We start from the raw sequence: 16,822 nt of genomic DNA, 5'->3' as shown, positions 1-16,822 counted from the left end.
CCACATGGAGATGGCCTCACAACCACTACACTACACTTTCTCCTCCCCCCACCCCATTCTGGCATATCTTGGCCCTTTGGGAGCCAGCTAGCGGTGCCTAACTTGTGCAGTGGCCAGGTGTGGCATAACTCAGGATTGTTCTGTCTTGGAATTTACAACTGGCTCTCAGCTGCATTTGGAATCCTGAGAAGAATTAAAAGCCTGTTCACCTCTGCCTCTTAAGATATATGGACACAATTATCTACAGTCAAAGAGAGATTTTCTTGAAAACAAAAGTGGTGTCTCCCTACTAAGGTAATCTCTCTCTTGGGGCTTTAATTGATATCATAACTTTTTAATGGGATTATAGAAAAATCCTCAAAATAATAAATTTGGCAAAAAGTGTTAGTTAAGAAATGACAAAAATTGCTTTCCCATTTTCAATATTTAACTTCTTTTTTTTTTTTTCTAATAAAAGTATGCATGCGTGAAAGTTTTTCCTTTTTTCTGGTTGGGAAGATAAATCTGACATGAGACTATTTTAATATTTACTGTAGAGGGCTGGATAGAAGACTCTGAGATATGGTGTGACTTTGACCTTGGTTGCCATGGCGTAAGGCTATAAACTGTGATATATCTGCTCTGAGCTTCCTCCCCCTCCTTTATTTTTGTTATCATGGTGAAAAGACACAAACCTAAAAGTAAAAGTATTTGATTTGAAATGGTTCTCTCTCTATTCTGATCCCCCTGTGTCTTGGAGTCCACATCATAACGGGTAACAGGAACGGTTGTTCAGATGGGCTTGCCACATTAGACATGACGCAGAAATAACTCAAGCAAATGGGATGGAGAATAGAGAATAAAACAGATGAACTTGGAAGTAGGGTTGAAGCCACTGAGAAAAGAATGGTTGAGAGTTTTGGGAAATCTAAACAAGAAATCAAAGTTGAGGAGAAAATGACTGATAGAATAATAAGCCATTTTACGGAAGGCGTTAAACAACTTAATGATAAAATGGCTTCTGTGGATAATGTAACAGAAGAGACTGGCTAAGATCTCAAGAGTAATTTGGATTTATAAGACTTTATGGACTTTATGGATGTGAGAGAAATGCAATACTGTCTGAGACTGTGAGCTATCCAGGAAGAAACTGAAGAAGACATCAGAGAAAGGACCACACTACATTTAGAAAGCTTTCTACAAAGAGAGGGGATGCATATGGAATTTATAGAAGATTCTAAAGACTAAGCTACAGATGAAACCAGAGTCTGCTAAATTAGATTTAATGGACAATTAGCTGGAAATAATTTATTTGACCACAGCAGTGGAAATGAATCACACATAGAAATGGAAATGTCCAACAATACTTACAGTGAAGATTTGGATAAGTTGTGGGACTTTGTAATTATGGTTAAACTTATTATTATAATTAGGGGAAATTTAATTATTTCATTCATTAGAGATTAAACTTTTTGCACAAAAAAGTTAAGGATGTTTTATATTTGAAGAAGACTGCAGATTTATACCCCACCCTTATCTCTGAATCAGAGACCCAGAGTGGCTTACAATCTCCTATATCTTCTCCCCCCACAACAGACACCCTGTGGGGTGGGTGGGGCTGAGAGGGCTCTCACAGCAGCTGCCCTTTCAAGGATAACTCCTGTGATAGCTATGGCTGCCCCAAGGCCATTCCAGCAGCTGCAAATGGAGGAGTGGGGAATCAAACTTGGTTCTCCCAGATAAGAGTCCACACACTAAACCACTAGACCAAACTGGTTTTAAGGGTAGGGTTTTCTTAGCCTTTTTAAATAAGAAATTTGCCTAAGGAAAAACAGAGAGAGAATTATTGTGTTTTATATATAAGCAAGGAAAATTTTGCAATCAAAATTATCTTTGTTGTAGGGATAATTGGGAATCTTTTATGTTCCCCCTCCTTTCCCCCATTATTGCATTTTTATTTTCGTTTTTCTTTTTCCTTTTTGCATGTTTCTTTTCAAGTTTTTTGTACGCATCTCAATTATTTAATAAAACTAAAAATTTGAGCAAAAAAGTGAGATGATTAACAAAGTTCCATCAATTGCTGAAACATATAAAAAGCACCACAAACAAATCCGAACAACACAAATTCAAATTCCTTTTTAAAGTATAATTGTTCTACACTGACGTAGTGCTGCAAGTTCAACACATGTCCCTGGCGAAACACTCAAGCACTCTGACCTGGATGGCCCGGGCTAACCGAATCTCATCGGATCTCAGAAGCTATTCAGGGCCAGTCCTGATTAACACTTGGATGTGGGGCCACCAAGGAAGTTTAGAGACTGCTACACAGAGGCAGAAAATGGCAAACCACCTCTATTTTTCACTTCCCTTGAAACTCCTAGGGAGTCACCATAACTTGGCTGCAACTTGACGACACTTTCCACCACAAAACACTTCAGTAATGTTATTGATCTGAAGAGGAGTGACAATGGAAAGACTCCAGAGTGGTATTTGACCTGTACACATAACACATCCTCCTAAATTCTCTTCAAAGTTGAAGCCTAGCCTTGAAAAGTGTGTTGGTAGCAAATCACCTCTGTGGCTGAATCCTATAGCGGAGGATTTTAGGAAGAATCCTACATGAAAAAAATATAGCCCAAAACCCTCAGGAGCAAATTCCTGATATAGCCAGATTCGAGTCTAATAGCAGAGACCAACAAGATTTTGGGGGTATAAGCTTTCAAGAATGAAAGCTCCCTTTGTCAGAGCTTTGACACTCAAAAGCTCACATCCCAAAGATCTTCTTGGTCTCTAAGGTAATACCGCATTCAAGTCTAGCTCTTCTACTGCATACCAACACAGCTACCGGAGAGCCAGTTTGGTGTAGTGGTTAAGTGTGCGGACTCTTATCTGGGAGAACCGGGTTTGATTCCCCACTCCTCCACTTGCAGCTGCTAGCATGGCCTTGGGTCAGCCATAGCTCTGGCAGAGGTTGTCCTTGAAAGGACAGCTGCTGTGAGAGCCCTCTCCAGCCGCACCCACCTCACAGGGTGTCTGTCGTGGGGGAGGAAGGTAAAGGAGACTGTGAGCCGCTCTGAGACTCTTCGGAGTGGAGGGCGGGATATAAATCCAATATCTTCATCTACCTCACAGGGTGTCTGTTGTGGGGAAGGAAGGGAAAGGAGATTGTGAGCCGCTCTGAGACTCTTCGGAGTGGAGGGCGGGATATAAATCCAATATCTTCATCTACCTCACAGGTGTCTGTTGTGGGGGAGGAAGGTAAAGGAGATTGTGAGCCGCTCTGAGACTCTTCGGAGTGGAGGGCGGGATATAAATCCAATATCTTCTTCTTCTTCTTCTACCCTTTGGAACTAAATTCCTGACAATGGCCAAGCTATTTAGCCCAGTCAATGCTTTCCAAGCTCTTCTGCCCTTTCCTTTTTTTTAAAGTTTTACCAAACATTGCCTATACTTTATTTTAAATTTCTGATGGTCTCCCTTTGTCTCAGTTTTCAGATTTAAAATACGGCTTTCATGGAGATTCCCAGCCTGGATTAGCCAATAATATGTAAACAGAGGGATTTACAGTCCAATTCTAAAAACTCTTTCCTAAGAGTAAGCCCTGTTTAATAGACGTGAGTGGGATCGTGACTAGCCCTGCGCAAGATGGTACAATGGCACTGTGCATGATGAAAAGAATTGACATCATCAACCACTATGAACTGGATGGACAGTGAAGCAAAAAATAAAAAAAATTGTTTTCATAAAGCCGTCAGGATCAGTCAGTAAGCATAACATATATGCAGGTGTTAACAGAACAAACGGTTTGAAATGCCTCAAAACATCCAACACTACAGACTACGGTGTTCTAGTCAAGAAGGTGCTCCAAGCACATCCGTTTCCCTTACCTACTTCCTTGCGTCTTTTGTACTCATTGATGTTGGCATTGACCTCTACCATAGCCTTTGTTGCAGCTGAAAGGGCTTCATAAGCCTTGTCACTGTCCAGAGTGTTTTCCAATATTTTCTGCAAAAATAGTGGGTATTTTGTGACTCGTTGTACTGGCATCACCAAGAAGAAGCTCAGGTCTGAAGCACCAGTGTGAGGCCTGCACAGGAAAGGCATAAAGATGTAAACACTTTTAATAACTCAAGAGCTTCCTGACCTTTCCATAACTGAAGGACAGAAGAGGAAACTGAAAGGAAAGGTAAATACAGTCAAAAACCCTTGGGGAAGCTTGGAGGCTATTAAAAACTACAATCCTAGAAGCTCAGATAAAATATATACCACAAGTTAGGAAAGGCACAAACAGGTATAAGAAAAGGCCTGCATGGTCAACAAACAAAGTAATGGAAGCTGCAAAAGGTAAAACGGACTCCTTTAAGCGGTGGAAAGCTAGTCCAAGTGAGATTAATAAAAGGGAACACAGGCTGTGGCAAATCAAATGCAAAACTGTGATCAGGCAAGCAAAAAGGGACTATGAGGAGCATATTGCAAAAAACATAAAGACCAACAATAAAAATTTATTCAAATATATTAGAAACAGGAAGCCAGCCAGGGAGGCAGTGGGCCCTTGGATGACCAAGGGGTAAAAGGATTACTGAAGGAGGATAGGGAAATCGCTGAGAAGCTGAATGCATTTTTTGCCTCTGTCTTCACTGTGGAAGATGAGAAGTGTTTGCCTGCTCCAGAGCCACTTATTTTGGAAGGGGTGTTGAAAGACCTGAGTCAGATTGAGGTGACAAGAGAGGAGGTCCTACAACTGATAGACAAATTAAAAACTAATGTCACCAGATCCGGATGGCATACATCAGAGAGTTCTGAAAGAACTCAAAGTTGAACTTGTGGATCTTCTGACAAAAATATGTAATCTTTCATTGAAATCTGCCTCCGTTCCTGAGGACTGGAAGGTAGCAAATGTCACCCCCATCTTTAAAAAGGGTTCCAGAGGAGATCCGGGAAATTACAGGCCAGTCAGTCTGACTTCAATACCAGGAAAGTTGGTAGAAACCATTATCAAGGACAGAATGAGTAGGCACATTGATGAACACGAGTTATTGAGGAAGACTCAGCATGGGTTCTGTAAGGGAAGATCTTGCCTCACTAACCTGTTACAGTTCTTTGAGGGGGTGAACAAACATGTGGACAAAGGGGACCCAATAGATATTGTTTACCTTGACTTCCAGAAAGCTTTTGATAAAGTTCCTCATCAAAGGCTCCTCAGTAAGCTCGAGAGTCATGGAGTAAAAGGACAGGTCCTCTTGTGGATCAAAAACTGGCTAATTAATAGGAAGCAGAGAGTGAGTATAAATGGGCAGTCTTCGCAGTGGAGGACGGTAAGCAGTGGGGTGCTGCAGGGCTCAGTACTGGGTCCCATGCTCTTAAATGATTTGGAGTTGGGAGTAAGCAGTGAAGTGGCCAAGTTTGCAGATGACACTAAATTGTTCAGGGTGGTGAGAACCAGAGAGGATTGTGAGGCACTCCAAAGGGATCTGTTGAGGCTGGGTGAGTGGGCGTCAACATGGCAGATGAGGTTCAATGTGGCCAAGTGCAAAGTAATGCACATTGGGGCCAAAAATCCCAGCTACAAATACAAGTTGATGGGGTATGAACTGGCAGAGACTGACCAAGAGAGAGATCTTGGGGTCGTGGTAGATAACTCACTGAAAATGTCAAGACAGTGTGCGATTGCAATAAAAAAGGCCAACGCCATGCTGGGAATTATTAGGAAGGGAACTGAAAACAAATCAGCCAGTATCATAATGCCCCTGTATAAATTGATAGTGCGATCTCATTTGGAATACTGTGTACAATTCTGGTCACCGCACCTCAAAAAGGATATTATAGCATTGGAAAAAATCTAGAAAAGGGCAACTAGAATGATTAAAGGGTTGGAACACTTTCCCTATGAAGAAAGGTTGAAATGCTCGGGGCTCTTTAGCTTGGAGAAATGTCAACTGCGGGGTGACATAATAGAGGTTTACAAGATTATGCATGGGATGGAGAAAGTAGAGAAAGAAGTATTTTTCTCCCTTTCTCACAATACAAGAACTCATGGGCATTCGATGAAATTGCTGAGCAGTTAGGTTAAAATGGATAAAAGGAAGTACTTCTTCACCCAAAGGGTGATTAACGTGTGGAATTCACTGCCACAGGAGGTGGTGGCGGCTACAAGCATAGCCAGCTTCAAGAGGGAGTTAGATAAAAATATGGAGCAGAGGTCCATCAGTGGCTATTAGCCACAGTGTGTATATATATATATATATATAATTTTTTTGGCCACTGTGTAACACAGAGTGTTGGACTGGATGGGCCATTGGCCTGATCCAAAATGGCTTCTCTTATGTTAGATTTCTGAAACAAGGCTGTATTTTGCTTTGTTGTCTGTCTTTGAAGGCTGCAAGAAAACTGGTGCCCGACACAGGAGTGTCACAGGCTAAATAGCCTCATTTCTGTGGAAAGTTGCCAGTCAATGAGGGCAGGGGGCAAATCCCTGGAAACGAAGACATGTTGCTGACATGACTCTGATGTGATGCTTTGGGATTCAGACAAAACTTGATAGTTTCACTACAAAATTGTGTCGGAGCATTACATTGATGTGATGTCACATCCATGGATTTGCTGGATGTCATGCTGTTGGTGTGATGATGCTATATAGATATATATATCCCCCACTCACCCCTGCAGTAGGCAATGGGAAAGGAAGCCAGCTAGTCTCCCTATTTCTGTGCCTCAAGTTCTTAATGTAATGGAGGTAGGGGTGGAATTTTAGCAGGAGCTCCTTTGCATATTAGGCCACACACCCCTGATGAGGCCAATCCTCCAAGAGCTTACAAAAAAAAGCCTTGTAAACTCTTGGAGAATTGGCTACATCAGGGGTGCGTGGCCTAATATGCAAAGGAGCTCCTGCTAGAATTCAATCCCTGAATGGAGGTTATAGAAAATGGCATCAAATCTGAATTTCAAACCTGGATTTAGGAAATCTGCCACTTGCAAGTTCATTTGTGACCGAAGACCACCTGAGATCTGTACCGGACCAAAATATCAATCCATTTATTTAATTTTTTCAGAATATTTTAAAATATAATCTATAATACTGTGTGTCTTAGTGGCAGGAGTAACTTACCTAAAAACAAAGCTGGATATTTCAACATTGGCCACTTGTTTCAGGATTATAATGGGAATTACAGTGCCAAAAATGAAGGACATTAGAACAATTTGGCACAGATTATTTCCAGAATATCTCTGAGCTATTTGTAATGGAAGTGATGGTTTATTCACTAGAAGCCAGGAAGGCAGAGGTGGCAGAGATGGGATGGGTAAAGAATACCCTTTATGAAAAAAGGGAGGTTTAGCAACTACTCTGAGCTGCATTTTTTTTTAAAAAAAACCCACTCCTTTTCTCTGTCATTTTGTACTTCCATAATCAACAGTTATTTAGGCAGCCACTGAAAGCCTTTGAGGTTTCTGTGCTGTCTTTCTGAACATTCAGAGAAGGTGAGCAGAAAAGCGTTGTAAAGGTAACAAAACCGAGCTGCCTAAAGGACACACATTTTCCTAAAGATGTAGTTTAAAAGTCAGAAGGGTACTGGGCAACATTGCTGTTACAATAAGGAGTCCAAAATAAAACCAACAAAACCTGACTGGACAAACATGGCTGAGACTTACCTCAAAGGGACGGATTGTAGCATGGGCTAGGAGGGGTCTGGAGGAGACTTTCCCACCCTTTGCCCAATAGCTGAGGATGGCATCATCTAAGGGGCCAGCATGGTCAAGCATGGGAAGTTTTGGCGGGCTCTGCATTGGGTTGATGTAGAGCTTGCCCAATTCCATTTAAATTGTGCTGTCTGGAGGCTCTAGCAGTGTGGTTTTTCTCAGATCGTTCAGTTTTCCAGGATCCATCCCCATTGCTTCGCCAGTGCCCCTTGGTTTGTAATCAGTAAATGCTGTGGCCTGTTGTTTTATTCCAAAATATTGATATAGTGTGTTTTGTGTTCCTCCACAAGACCACTTTTACTAACGCTTGGGCCTGCAAACAGCACTAACCGCCACAAATCTGCCTCAGCTTTAACTAGCTGACAGCACCGCATGTATAATAAATGTACCCAGTGCCCCCTATTTACAGACAACAAGGCTGCAGGCAGGAATAATAGACACTGAATCCCCTAAGGTAATCTCTTTCAAAATAACCAGTAACTGCCTAAACTAAGATATGTTAACAGCCACTCCAGTGCATAACGAGATCAGCAACCTTCATCTTCACTAAAGCCGAGAAGCCTGAGATGAGAGCAGTCAACAAGGCTCACAAATTCCCTTCAGATAATGCACAGGTTTTTTAAAAAGCGACGTGTACGCTAAATTTTTATCCCCTCCAGCAAAAAAGATACACTTAACAATTGTTTCAAGTCAACAAACCCTCAGAAGTGCACACATTACTATAATACAGATGTTCCTCACAAACCAAAAAGAACAACTTCAAAAACATTCAAAAGGAAAATCACAACAGGATGACCCCCCCCCCCCCCCAAAAAAAAACACCTACTCATGTAAAAGAGTACTACCCATTTACTAACAGAACAGCTCAGGCTGCCTCTCACCTGGAGCACCATCCTCACCTTTTGCTCGGTAGGGCAGAGGGGGAAGTGGGAGAAAGATGGTGCAAGTGTATTAGCCACAGTGTGTGTGTGTGTGTATATAATTTTTTTGGCCACTGTGTGACACAGAGTGTTGGACTGGATGGGCCATTGGCCTGATCCAACATGACTTCTCTTATGTTCTTATGTGACACAGAGTGTTGGACCAGATGGGCCACTGGCCTGATCCAACATGGCTTCTCTTATGCTCTTATGTGACACAGAGTGTTGGACTGGATGGGCCATTGGCCTGATCCAACATGGCTTCTCTTATGTTCTTATGTGACACAGAGTGTTGGACCAGATGGGCCACTGGCCTGATCCAACATGGCTTCTCTTATGCTCTTATGTGACACAGAGTGTTGGACTGGATGGGCCATTGGCCTGATCCAACATGGCTTCTCTTATATTCTTAAGTGGCGGCTGGAGATCTCCTGTAATTGCAACTGATCTCCAGATGACAGATCAGTTCCCCTGAAGAAATGGCTGCTTTGCTGTGGCATTATAACCTGCTGAGGTCTCTCCTCTCCCCAGGCTTCACCCTCAAAATCTGAAGCAATGTTTCAACCCAGAACTGGCAACCCTACATATAGGGTAGTGGGGTAAGGTCATGAGCCATCCCTGAGTATAGATTAAATGTCTTCCATTTGAAAGGTCGAAGGGGAGGGATGGCTGTCCAATTAGGCACCTATATTAGGTTAGGGTTGCCAACTCCAGGTTTAGAAATTCCTGGAAATCAGAGGATGGAGGAGGGGAGGGGAGGGAACTCAGCAGAGATGTGATTCCTTAGAATCGACAATGTGAAGCTGCTATTTCCTCATGGGGAAATGGCCTCTGGAGTCTGGAGATGAATTCTAATTCTGAAAGAATTCCAGAAGTCCCCTGGTGGGTCCCTTAAGGCATCCAGACTCTGGGGCATGATAATGGCAGCGTGCAGATACCTCAGTTGCTGCTGGGACATGCATATTGAGAATGGAGTGCCTTTTGCCACTGCATCCTAGGTTACATTACTTGGGGAGAAGAGGCAGAACAGCTGGGAGACCTCAGTTCTTTCATAAAGAATGCTGCAGCAGGACTGAAAGCCTGTGCATGGTCTCTCACATACACTGGGGGTGTTTTCGCACTCATGTTTTACTGGCGCCACGACCATCCTGACGCCGGCGAATCTGCATGGATTTCGCACCAGAAGCGCCGGCGCTCCCAGAAGCGCCGGCTACTTCCGTCGCTAAGCCAGCGCAAACGTTTTCCTGCATCTTTGCGATTTCCGTTTGCGCTGGCTTAGCGACGGAAGTAGCCAGCGCTTCTGGGAGCGCCGGCGCTTCTGGTGCGAAATCCATGCAGATTCGCCGGCGTCAGGAGGGTCGTGGCGCCAGTAAAACGTGAGTGCGAAAACGGCCTGGGAGTCATGGGAATGAAGACCATCTCTTGCACATCCAGTTCACGCTCATTTGGGTGGGCAACCGTGTTGGTTTGAAACAGTAGAACAGATCTTGAGTCCAGTGGCACCTTTAAGATCAACAATAGCTTATTCAAGGTATGGATTTTTGTGTACACCAAAGCAAATGCAGGGCTTTTTTTGTAGCAGGAACTTCTTTGCATATTAGGCCACACACCCCTGATGTAGCCAATCCTCCTGAATCTTACAGTAGGCCCTTTACTAAGAGCCCTGTCCGGGGTGTCAAACTCATTTGCTGTGAGGGCTGAATCTGACATAAATGAGACCTTGTCGGGCCGGGCCATGTGTGTCATAAAATGTAATGCCAGGTAGCAGAGATATAAACTTTAAAAAGGACACAGACACACAATCAAAGATTTTTTTTAAAAAAAACTTAAAATAAAATATAATTTAAAAATTAGCACTGATTGGTCTTAAAGGTGCTTTCTTTGTATCTCTCCCATGTGATCCAGGGAACTGGGCAGAGTTTTCCTTCTTTCCTGAGGGGATGAGGCGGGGGGGAGCCTCAGCCAATAGAAAGAATAGAGGCTTGGCTTAGTAGCTGTTCTGTGCAATTGAAAGAGAGCCTGGCAAAGCAAGTTATTACTCCTCTCTTTCCTTCCCAAGAAAATATGGAGAAAATATAGGTTTTGCTCTGTAGCTCCTGTGGTATTGAGCAAGACTAGCAAGGCAAGCTGTGATGTAGAAGGAAGCAAGAGAGAGGGAGAAGGAAGCAGGTGACAGCTTAGTTGCTTGGGGGCCCGAACGGAGCCTTCTGAGGGCCTGATTCAGCCCCTGGGCCACATGTTTGACACCCCTACTGTAAGCTCTTGGAGGATTGGCTACATCAGGGGTGTGTGGCCTAATATGCAAAGGAGCTTCTGCTAAAAAAAAAAAAAAGCCCTGAAAAGTTCATAACTTAAATAAACTTTTGTTGGTCTTAAAGGTGCGACTGGACTCAAAATCTGTTCTACAAATTCACACTGTTTGTGCATGAATCATTTTCAGTAATCCTCCTTTGAACCAGAACTAGACATTACCTGGTATTAGCTGATGCGCACCATTTTTCACTGACTTGAATTTCCCTTGGCTGAATTACACTCTCTTGTGTGAGGAGAAGCATGTCCTTGCTCATACGGAGGAGAGAACTGCCACCTCTCAGAGTTGTGCTCAGTCACTCATATAACAGTCTCAGTCACCTTAAACGACAGCGTGACCCAAAGGACACAGGCCACTGACTGATGCCGCTGCCTCATTTCGCACAATGTGGTGTTTGTTTTGCTAATACATTCACTTTGGGATTGATTCTTTTCTCACAATGGAAGGAGAAAACCAGGTAACTTCATTCCTGTAGCAGAGACACTGAGTAGGTATTGTCCCTTTATGCATCGTGGTGTGGATAGCATTTTTTTTTTTAGTCATACCCAGAAATACACTACAGAATACCTTGAAAAAAGCAGCTCCTGTGTCTAGACTGGCCAAGCTGTTCTTTGCCATTCCCAGACATTTGTTAAGTGCCAGCAGTGACTCAGCTAAAAGCATTGCCAGCCACTGAGATCAGAGAGTGAGTAGTAAGTACACCTTGCAGGGGCAGGCTGGTGAAATGCTACTCACCAAACTTACCTCCATGGTGCAGCAATGTAGGTGTTTGGTCATGCATTTGTGTATACATAAATCTATTTCGCTTGCCTCAGGCAGAGTAGATCATCTTACTTCAAAAACAACAACATGTCCAATAGTAGAAATACCCACAACACAGTAAAAGCTGCATCAAATATCCATGGAACTTTAACTGCAGCTATCAAAATCTGCCATAGCATAAAGGTCTCTAAAGGAATACAGGGTACGTGGCATTGGGGATTTTATAGCCAGAAATTACATATGCTCAACAGTGTCAAGCATTGTCTATTTTTTTCTGATTATAGTTATCAAATTATAGAAATGTTACTAACCCTGAATTTAGCTATGCACATCGAAGTAATGAAACCCCCTTTTGTTCTTTTCGCTTTTACTAACAAATGCAGGAATGCACTCTTTGAAGATAAAACCTCCTGGGACCAATTCCCATGCCAGCCAGGCTGGAACCCAGAATGAGCTGACCACAGTGAGATAAGGAAGTTACAGTGAGAATTTTCACACGTGAATGGAGAGTTGTTTAGGGAATGTAGAATTGTTTAGAGAACCTTTGATGTGCCATCTTTTAGTATGCCTTTTATTATTATTCTGTATCAGTTCCAATCCCTAGCTTGGCTGAGCCACATGGATTATCAATAAACCATACTTTGTTTCAAAATCCAAGGACTGGTTACTTTGAGATCCAATGCTTTGAGATCTAATTGCCTATATAAAACCCACAGTGTAAAAGGTGTTCTTAGGCAATATAGAGTACTAAATATATTTCCACTTAAAAAAACCAAAACCCTTTATATTCTGCCTCTATTAAACCAACACAATAGGATGAAGAAATGTAGATCTTGGTAAGTGATCTTCCGTATTGACCACCGGCACCATAGTGCGCACTTATTTCCCCCTCCGAACAACTGACTTTCCTCCACCTAACTGAAGCAGTAAGTCTTCCAGAAGACCCCACAGAGGCATCAAACTCATTTGTTACAAGGGACAGATCTGATATAAAAGCCGCTTTGTTGGACTGGAACAAGTGGACCCGAAAATGTAATGTTAGATATTGGCTGATCATGACCCACACCTCTCCTCAGCACCTAACTAACCACCCTTTGCACAAGACGTTTTGGGTCAGCGGATTAACAGGCGGATTAAAAAATTTCATTTGCGAGATAATACATTACAAGGCTATATTCTACAGAGCTGGAAATATTTACTTAGCTAGAAACATTCACGTACACTGTAGCATGCAGGGTATCCAAAATCTCTTTTTGTAGTCTTGGGTCCTTTCTGTAAATATCCAACAGGAGAAGAGCTTGATCATAGTTGCCACAATAAACCTTGTAGACATTTTCCATCTCCTCTTTGAGCTCTTGGAATAACGTGCCTAGCAGAGCAAAATTATATGGCAGTCATTCTGTATTTAGTCACATTTCCAACAGAAATATCTGTGAATATGCTCAGAGTTTTCCAAATAACAATTATGAAAAACATGTGTCCACAAGCTGTAGCAATTCAGCCCTCTTTCATACACATGGAAAATTGTGAATTGTCACTTCACACATTACAAAGAGATTAGAAGCTTGCAGCAGCTAGTATTATCCACGAATTTAAGAACTAAGATAAATTTGGGAGGACTGGAAAATTCAAGGCAATGCTGTGTAGTTATTATTGGAAATTCTCTCTCTCTCTCTCTCTCAGTACAGTTAGATGACAGAACAGCTGATTGTTCATCAAACTGCTCTCCCTTGTCAAGAGGTATGAGTTAGAATTAGAACTATTAATTTATTCTGACAAACATTCCCAAGTTTGTTCTTGTGGTTGGCTAGATAAGCACCTTTAAAGTAATTATCCTTCTACAGATAACATTGACAATCTTACAGTTACTGAGAAAATAAATATAGTGGCTCAAAAGTAAAAACAATGTGATAAAATAATTAGAAAAACACAAAGTATTAATATAAAAAGTAAGCCGTTGGGATCAAGGCAGCCTGAACAAAACTGAGCAGCCTAAACTATTTTCCCATAAATCAGTCCTTACACTTGAATCAAGCCATTAAAATAAGTTGAAAGGACAGAACTGTTTTGGCCTGGAACCAGGTAAGCCTTAAGAGGAGGATAGTTTGGAAATGAAATTCCACCACTAGAAAAACCCTGCCTCTAGTTGCTACCTATCTCACTTCTTCAGGCAGAGAGACAGAAATCAGGGTTTGGGAAGGATCTTCAATCACAGGATAGATCAATCAGGAAAAGATGGTGTTTCAGGTGCCACCTGGAGGTTGGAAACTCTTTGGGTGGGGTTGAATGACTCCAAGTGATAGAGTAGGATATACATCTGTTAAATAACCCGTAAATTATTTTGGCACCTTGTTCGGTGGTTTTTGTGTGGTGTTCTAACCATTAAGAAAAAACATGTGATGTATAGTCCCCTTGTATTCAGGTACTCTGGTCTTGACCAAGTAGGTCTTAAAGGTAAGTAAAGGTAACTTTGAATTCTGCTCAGAAATGGATGGGTAGCCATCCAGTAGTTATATGATCCTATACCCAATAACAGCCTGGCTGCTACATTTTGGGTCAACTGAAGTTTCTGAACAGTTTTCAAAAGTACTCACATATAAAATAAATTACAGTAATTTAATCAGCCAGTTTGGTGTAGTGGTTAAGTGTGCGGACTCTTATCTGGGAGAACCCGGTTTGATTCCCCACTCCTCCACTTACACCTGCTAGCATGGCCTTGGGTCAGCCATAGCTCTGGCAGAGGTTGTCCTTGAAAGGGCAGCTGCTGTGAGAGCCCTCTCCAGCCCCACCCACCTCACAGAATGTTTGTTCACTGAGAGCCAGTATTGTGTAGCGGTTAAGACTCTTATCTGGGAGAACAGGGTTTGATTCCCCACTCCTCCACTTGCACCTGCTAGCATGGCCTTGGGTCAGCCATAGCTCTGGCAGAGGTTGTCCTTGAAAGGGCAGCTGCTGTGAGAGCCCTCTCCAGCCCCACCCACCTCACAGGGTGTCTGTTGTGGGGGAGGAAGGGAATGGAGATTGTGAACTGCTCTGAGACTCTTCGGAGTGGAGGGCAGGATATAAATCCAATATCTTCTTCTTCTTCTTCTTAATCTAGATGGGATCAGAGTATGCATCACCAGATCACAGGATCCATAAGTATAATATATATGCAGAAACAAACACTTCATTTGGGGGCTCTTGAAATCGTTACTTCTAGATTTGTTCCTCTTTTGAACAGGGGGTATGGATAAGACTTACCTGTGGAAAACACCTCACCACTATTAGTTCAGAGGCAAGAAACAGGGCATCATTTACAATACATGAGGTACACTGTTGAGTTAAACGAACGTAAAAAAAAAAAAAAAGGTAATGTCTATGAAGACTGATTGTCATGGTCCTACTCACTGATATGAAGCAGCTGCTCGTGTTCCTGGTTTGCCAAGGCTTCAAGGCCTTTCAGAAAGTGTTTGGAAAAGCACAGGACATCATCTATATTAGAGAACAGTCCTTCCATGTCTATTTCAGGCAGCTGAAAGGCAAAAAGGACCATCCAGCACAAAAGCTCACTTTTTCCAGGAGGCGCAAACAGATTACCTTTTGAGCAGAGATGTTTATTTCTCAAGCTAATTTATGTCTATGGCACATTGTTGACAAATCCTCACTGAAAAATCAGAGCAAACTCAGTACAACAGGTGCTAGTGTTCTGTACTCAGTATAAGGTTCATAGATCCTCCTTGGCCACCAAGAGTGAGGCTGGGGGTAGGGTTAGAGAACTACCATTTTCACACACAGCTTACCTCGCAGTCACAATCCTGTTCCCTCCGCAGCGTCTGTTGGATTTCCCACCATCTGCGCCGGAGTTACAGGAAGTGCCGCGGCTTTTGCGTAGCAAACGTAAACTGGGTTTTAGCATTTTGCGTTTGCTACGCAAAAGCTGCGGCACTTCCTGCAACTTCGGCACAGATGGTGGGAAATCTGACCAGACGCTGTGGAGGGAACAGGATTGTGACTGCGAGGTAAGCTGTGTGCGAAAACGGTTAACATTAAAAACATAAGAGAAGCCAAGCTGGATCAGGCTAATGGCCCATCCAGTCCAACACTCTGCATGACACAGTAGTTAAACCTAAGTGACATCAGGAGGTTCAGCAGTGGGGTCAGAACTTCAGAAGCCCTCCCATCATGCCCCCCAAGCACCAAGGATACAGAGCATCACTTCCCCAGACATAGTATTTCATCTATACCTTGTCACTAATAGCCAGTGATGAACCTCTGCTCCATGTGTTTCCTCAATTCTCTTTTGAAGCTGTCTATGTTTGTAGATGCCACCGCTTCCAGCAGCAGTAAATTCCACATGTTAATTCCTCTTTAGGTGAAGAAGTATTTCCTTTAATCTGTTCTAAACCTACTGCTCATCAATTCAATTGAGTGCCCAGGAGTTATTGTATTGTACTTCTTTCTCTACCTTCTCTATCCCATGCATAAAAATCTCTATCATGTCACCCCTCAGTCATCATTTCTCCAAGCTAAAGAGCCCTAACCTCTTTAACCTTTCTTCATGGGGAAAGTGTTCCATCCCCTTAATCATTTTAGTTGCCCTTTTTTTGTACCTTTTTCAATGCCATAATATCTTTTTTGAGGTGCAGTGACCAGAATTGTACACAGTATTCCAAATGAGGCTGCAGCATAGATTTATACAGAAGCATTATGATACTGGCTGATTTGTTTTCAACTCCCTTCCTAATAATCCCCAGCATAGCATTTGCCTTTTTTATTGCAGTTGTACACTGAGTCAGTTTTTTCAGCGAGTTATCTACCATGACTTTCAGGTCTCTCTCCTGATCAGTTACTGCCAATTTGGACCACATCAATGTATATTTAGCTAGGACTTTTGGCTCCAATGTGCATTACTTTGCACACTGAACCTCATCTGCCATGTTGACACCCACTCACCCAGCCTCAACAGACCCCTCTGGAGGGCCTCACAGTCCTCCCTTGTTTTCACCACCCTGAACAACTTAGGGACATCTGCCAACTTAGCCACTTCACTGCTTACTCCCAACTCCAAATCATTATTGAACAAGTTAAAAAGCCCCAGACTTAGTACCAAGCCCTACAGTACCCCACTGCTTACAATCTTCCACTGTGAAAACTGCCCATTTACATTCACTCT

General features: G+C 42.6%; 1 protein-coding gene across 2 annotated transcripts in view; it reads right to left on the bottom strand.

Annotated features, from left to right (window-relative positions):
* ARHGEF37 (Rho guanine nucleotide exchange factor 37) overlaps positions 1-16,822 on the bottom strand; it is a 79,715-nt gene that overhangs the window by 34,457 nt on the left and 28,436 nt on the right. For both annotated transcript variants that reach the window (XM_060240598.1, XM_060240599.1), the window contains exons 3-5: positions 15,058-15,181; positions 12,889-13,036; positions 3,867-4,066 (exon numbers count right to left, since the gene is read on the bottom strand). In XM_060240598.1, coding sequence (XP_060096581.1) covers positions 3,867-4,066; positions 12,889-13,036; positions 15,058-15,181 — 472 coding nt within the window. The remainder of the gene's footprint in view (positions 1-3,866; positions 4,067-12,888; positions 13,037-15,057; positions 15,182-16,822) is intronic.

This window comes from Heteronotia binoei, chromosome 5, assembly GCF_032191835.1.
Source record: "Heteronotia binoei isolate CCM8104 ecotype False Entrance Well chromosome 5, APGP_CSIRO_Hbin_v1, whole genome shotgun sequence".
NCBI classification, from domain to species: domain Eukaryota; kingdom Metazoa; phylum Chordata; class Lepidosauria; order Squamata; family Gekkonidae; genus Heteronotia; species Heteronotia binoei.
This window is presented reverse-complemented; position numbering and strand designations above follow the sequence as displayed.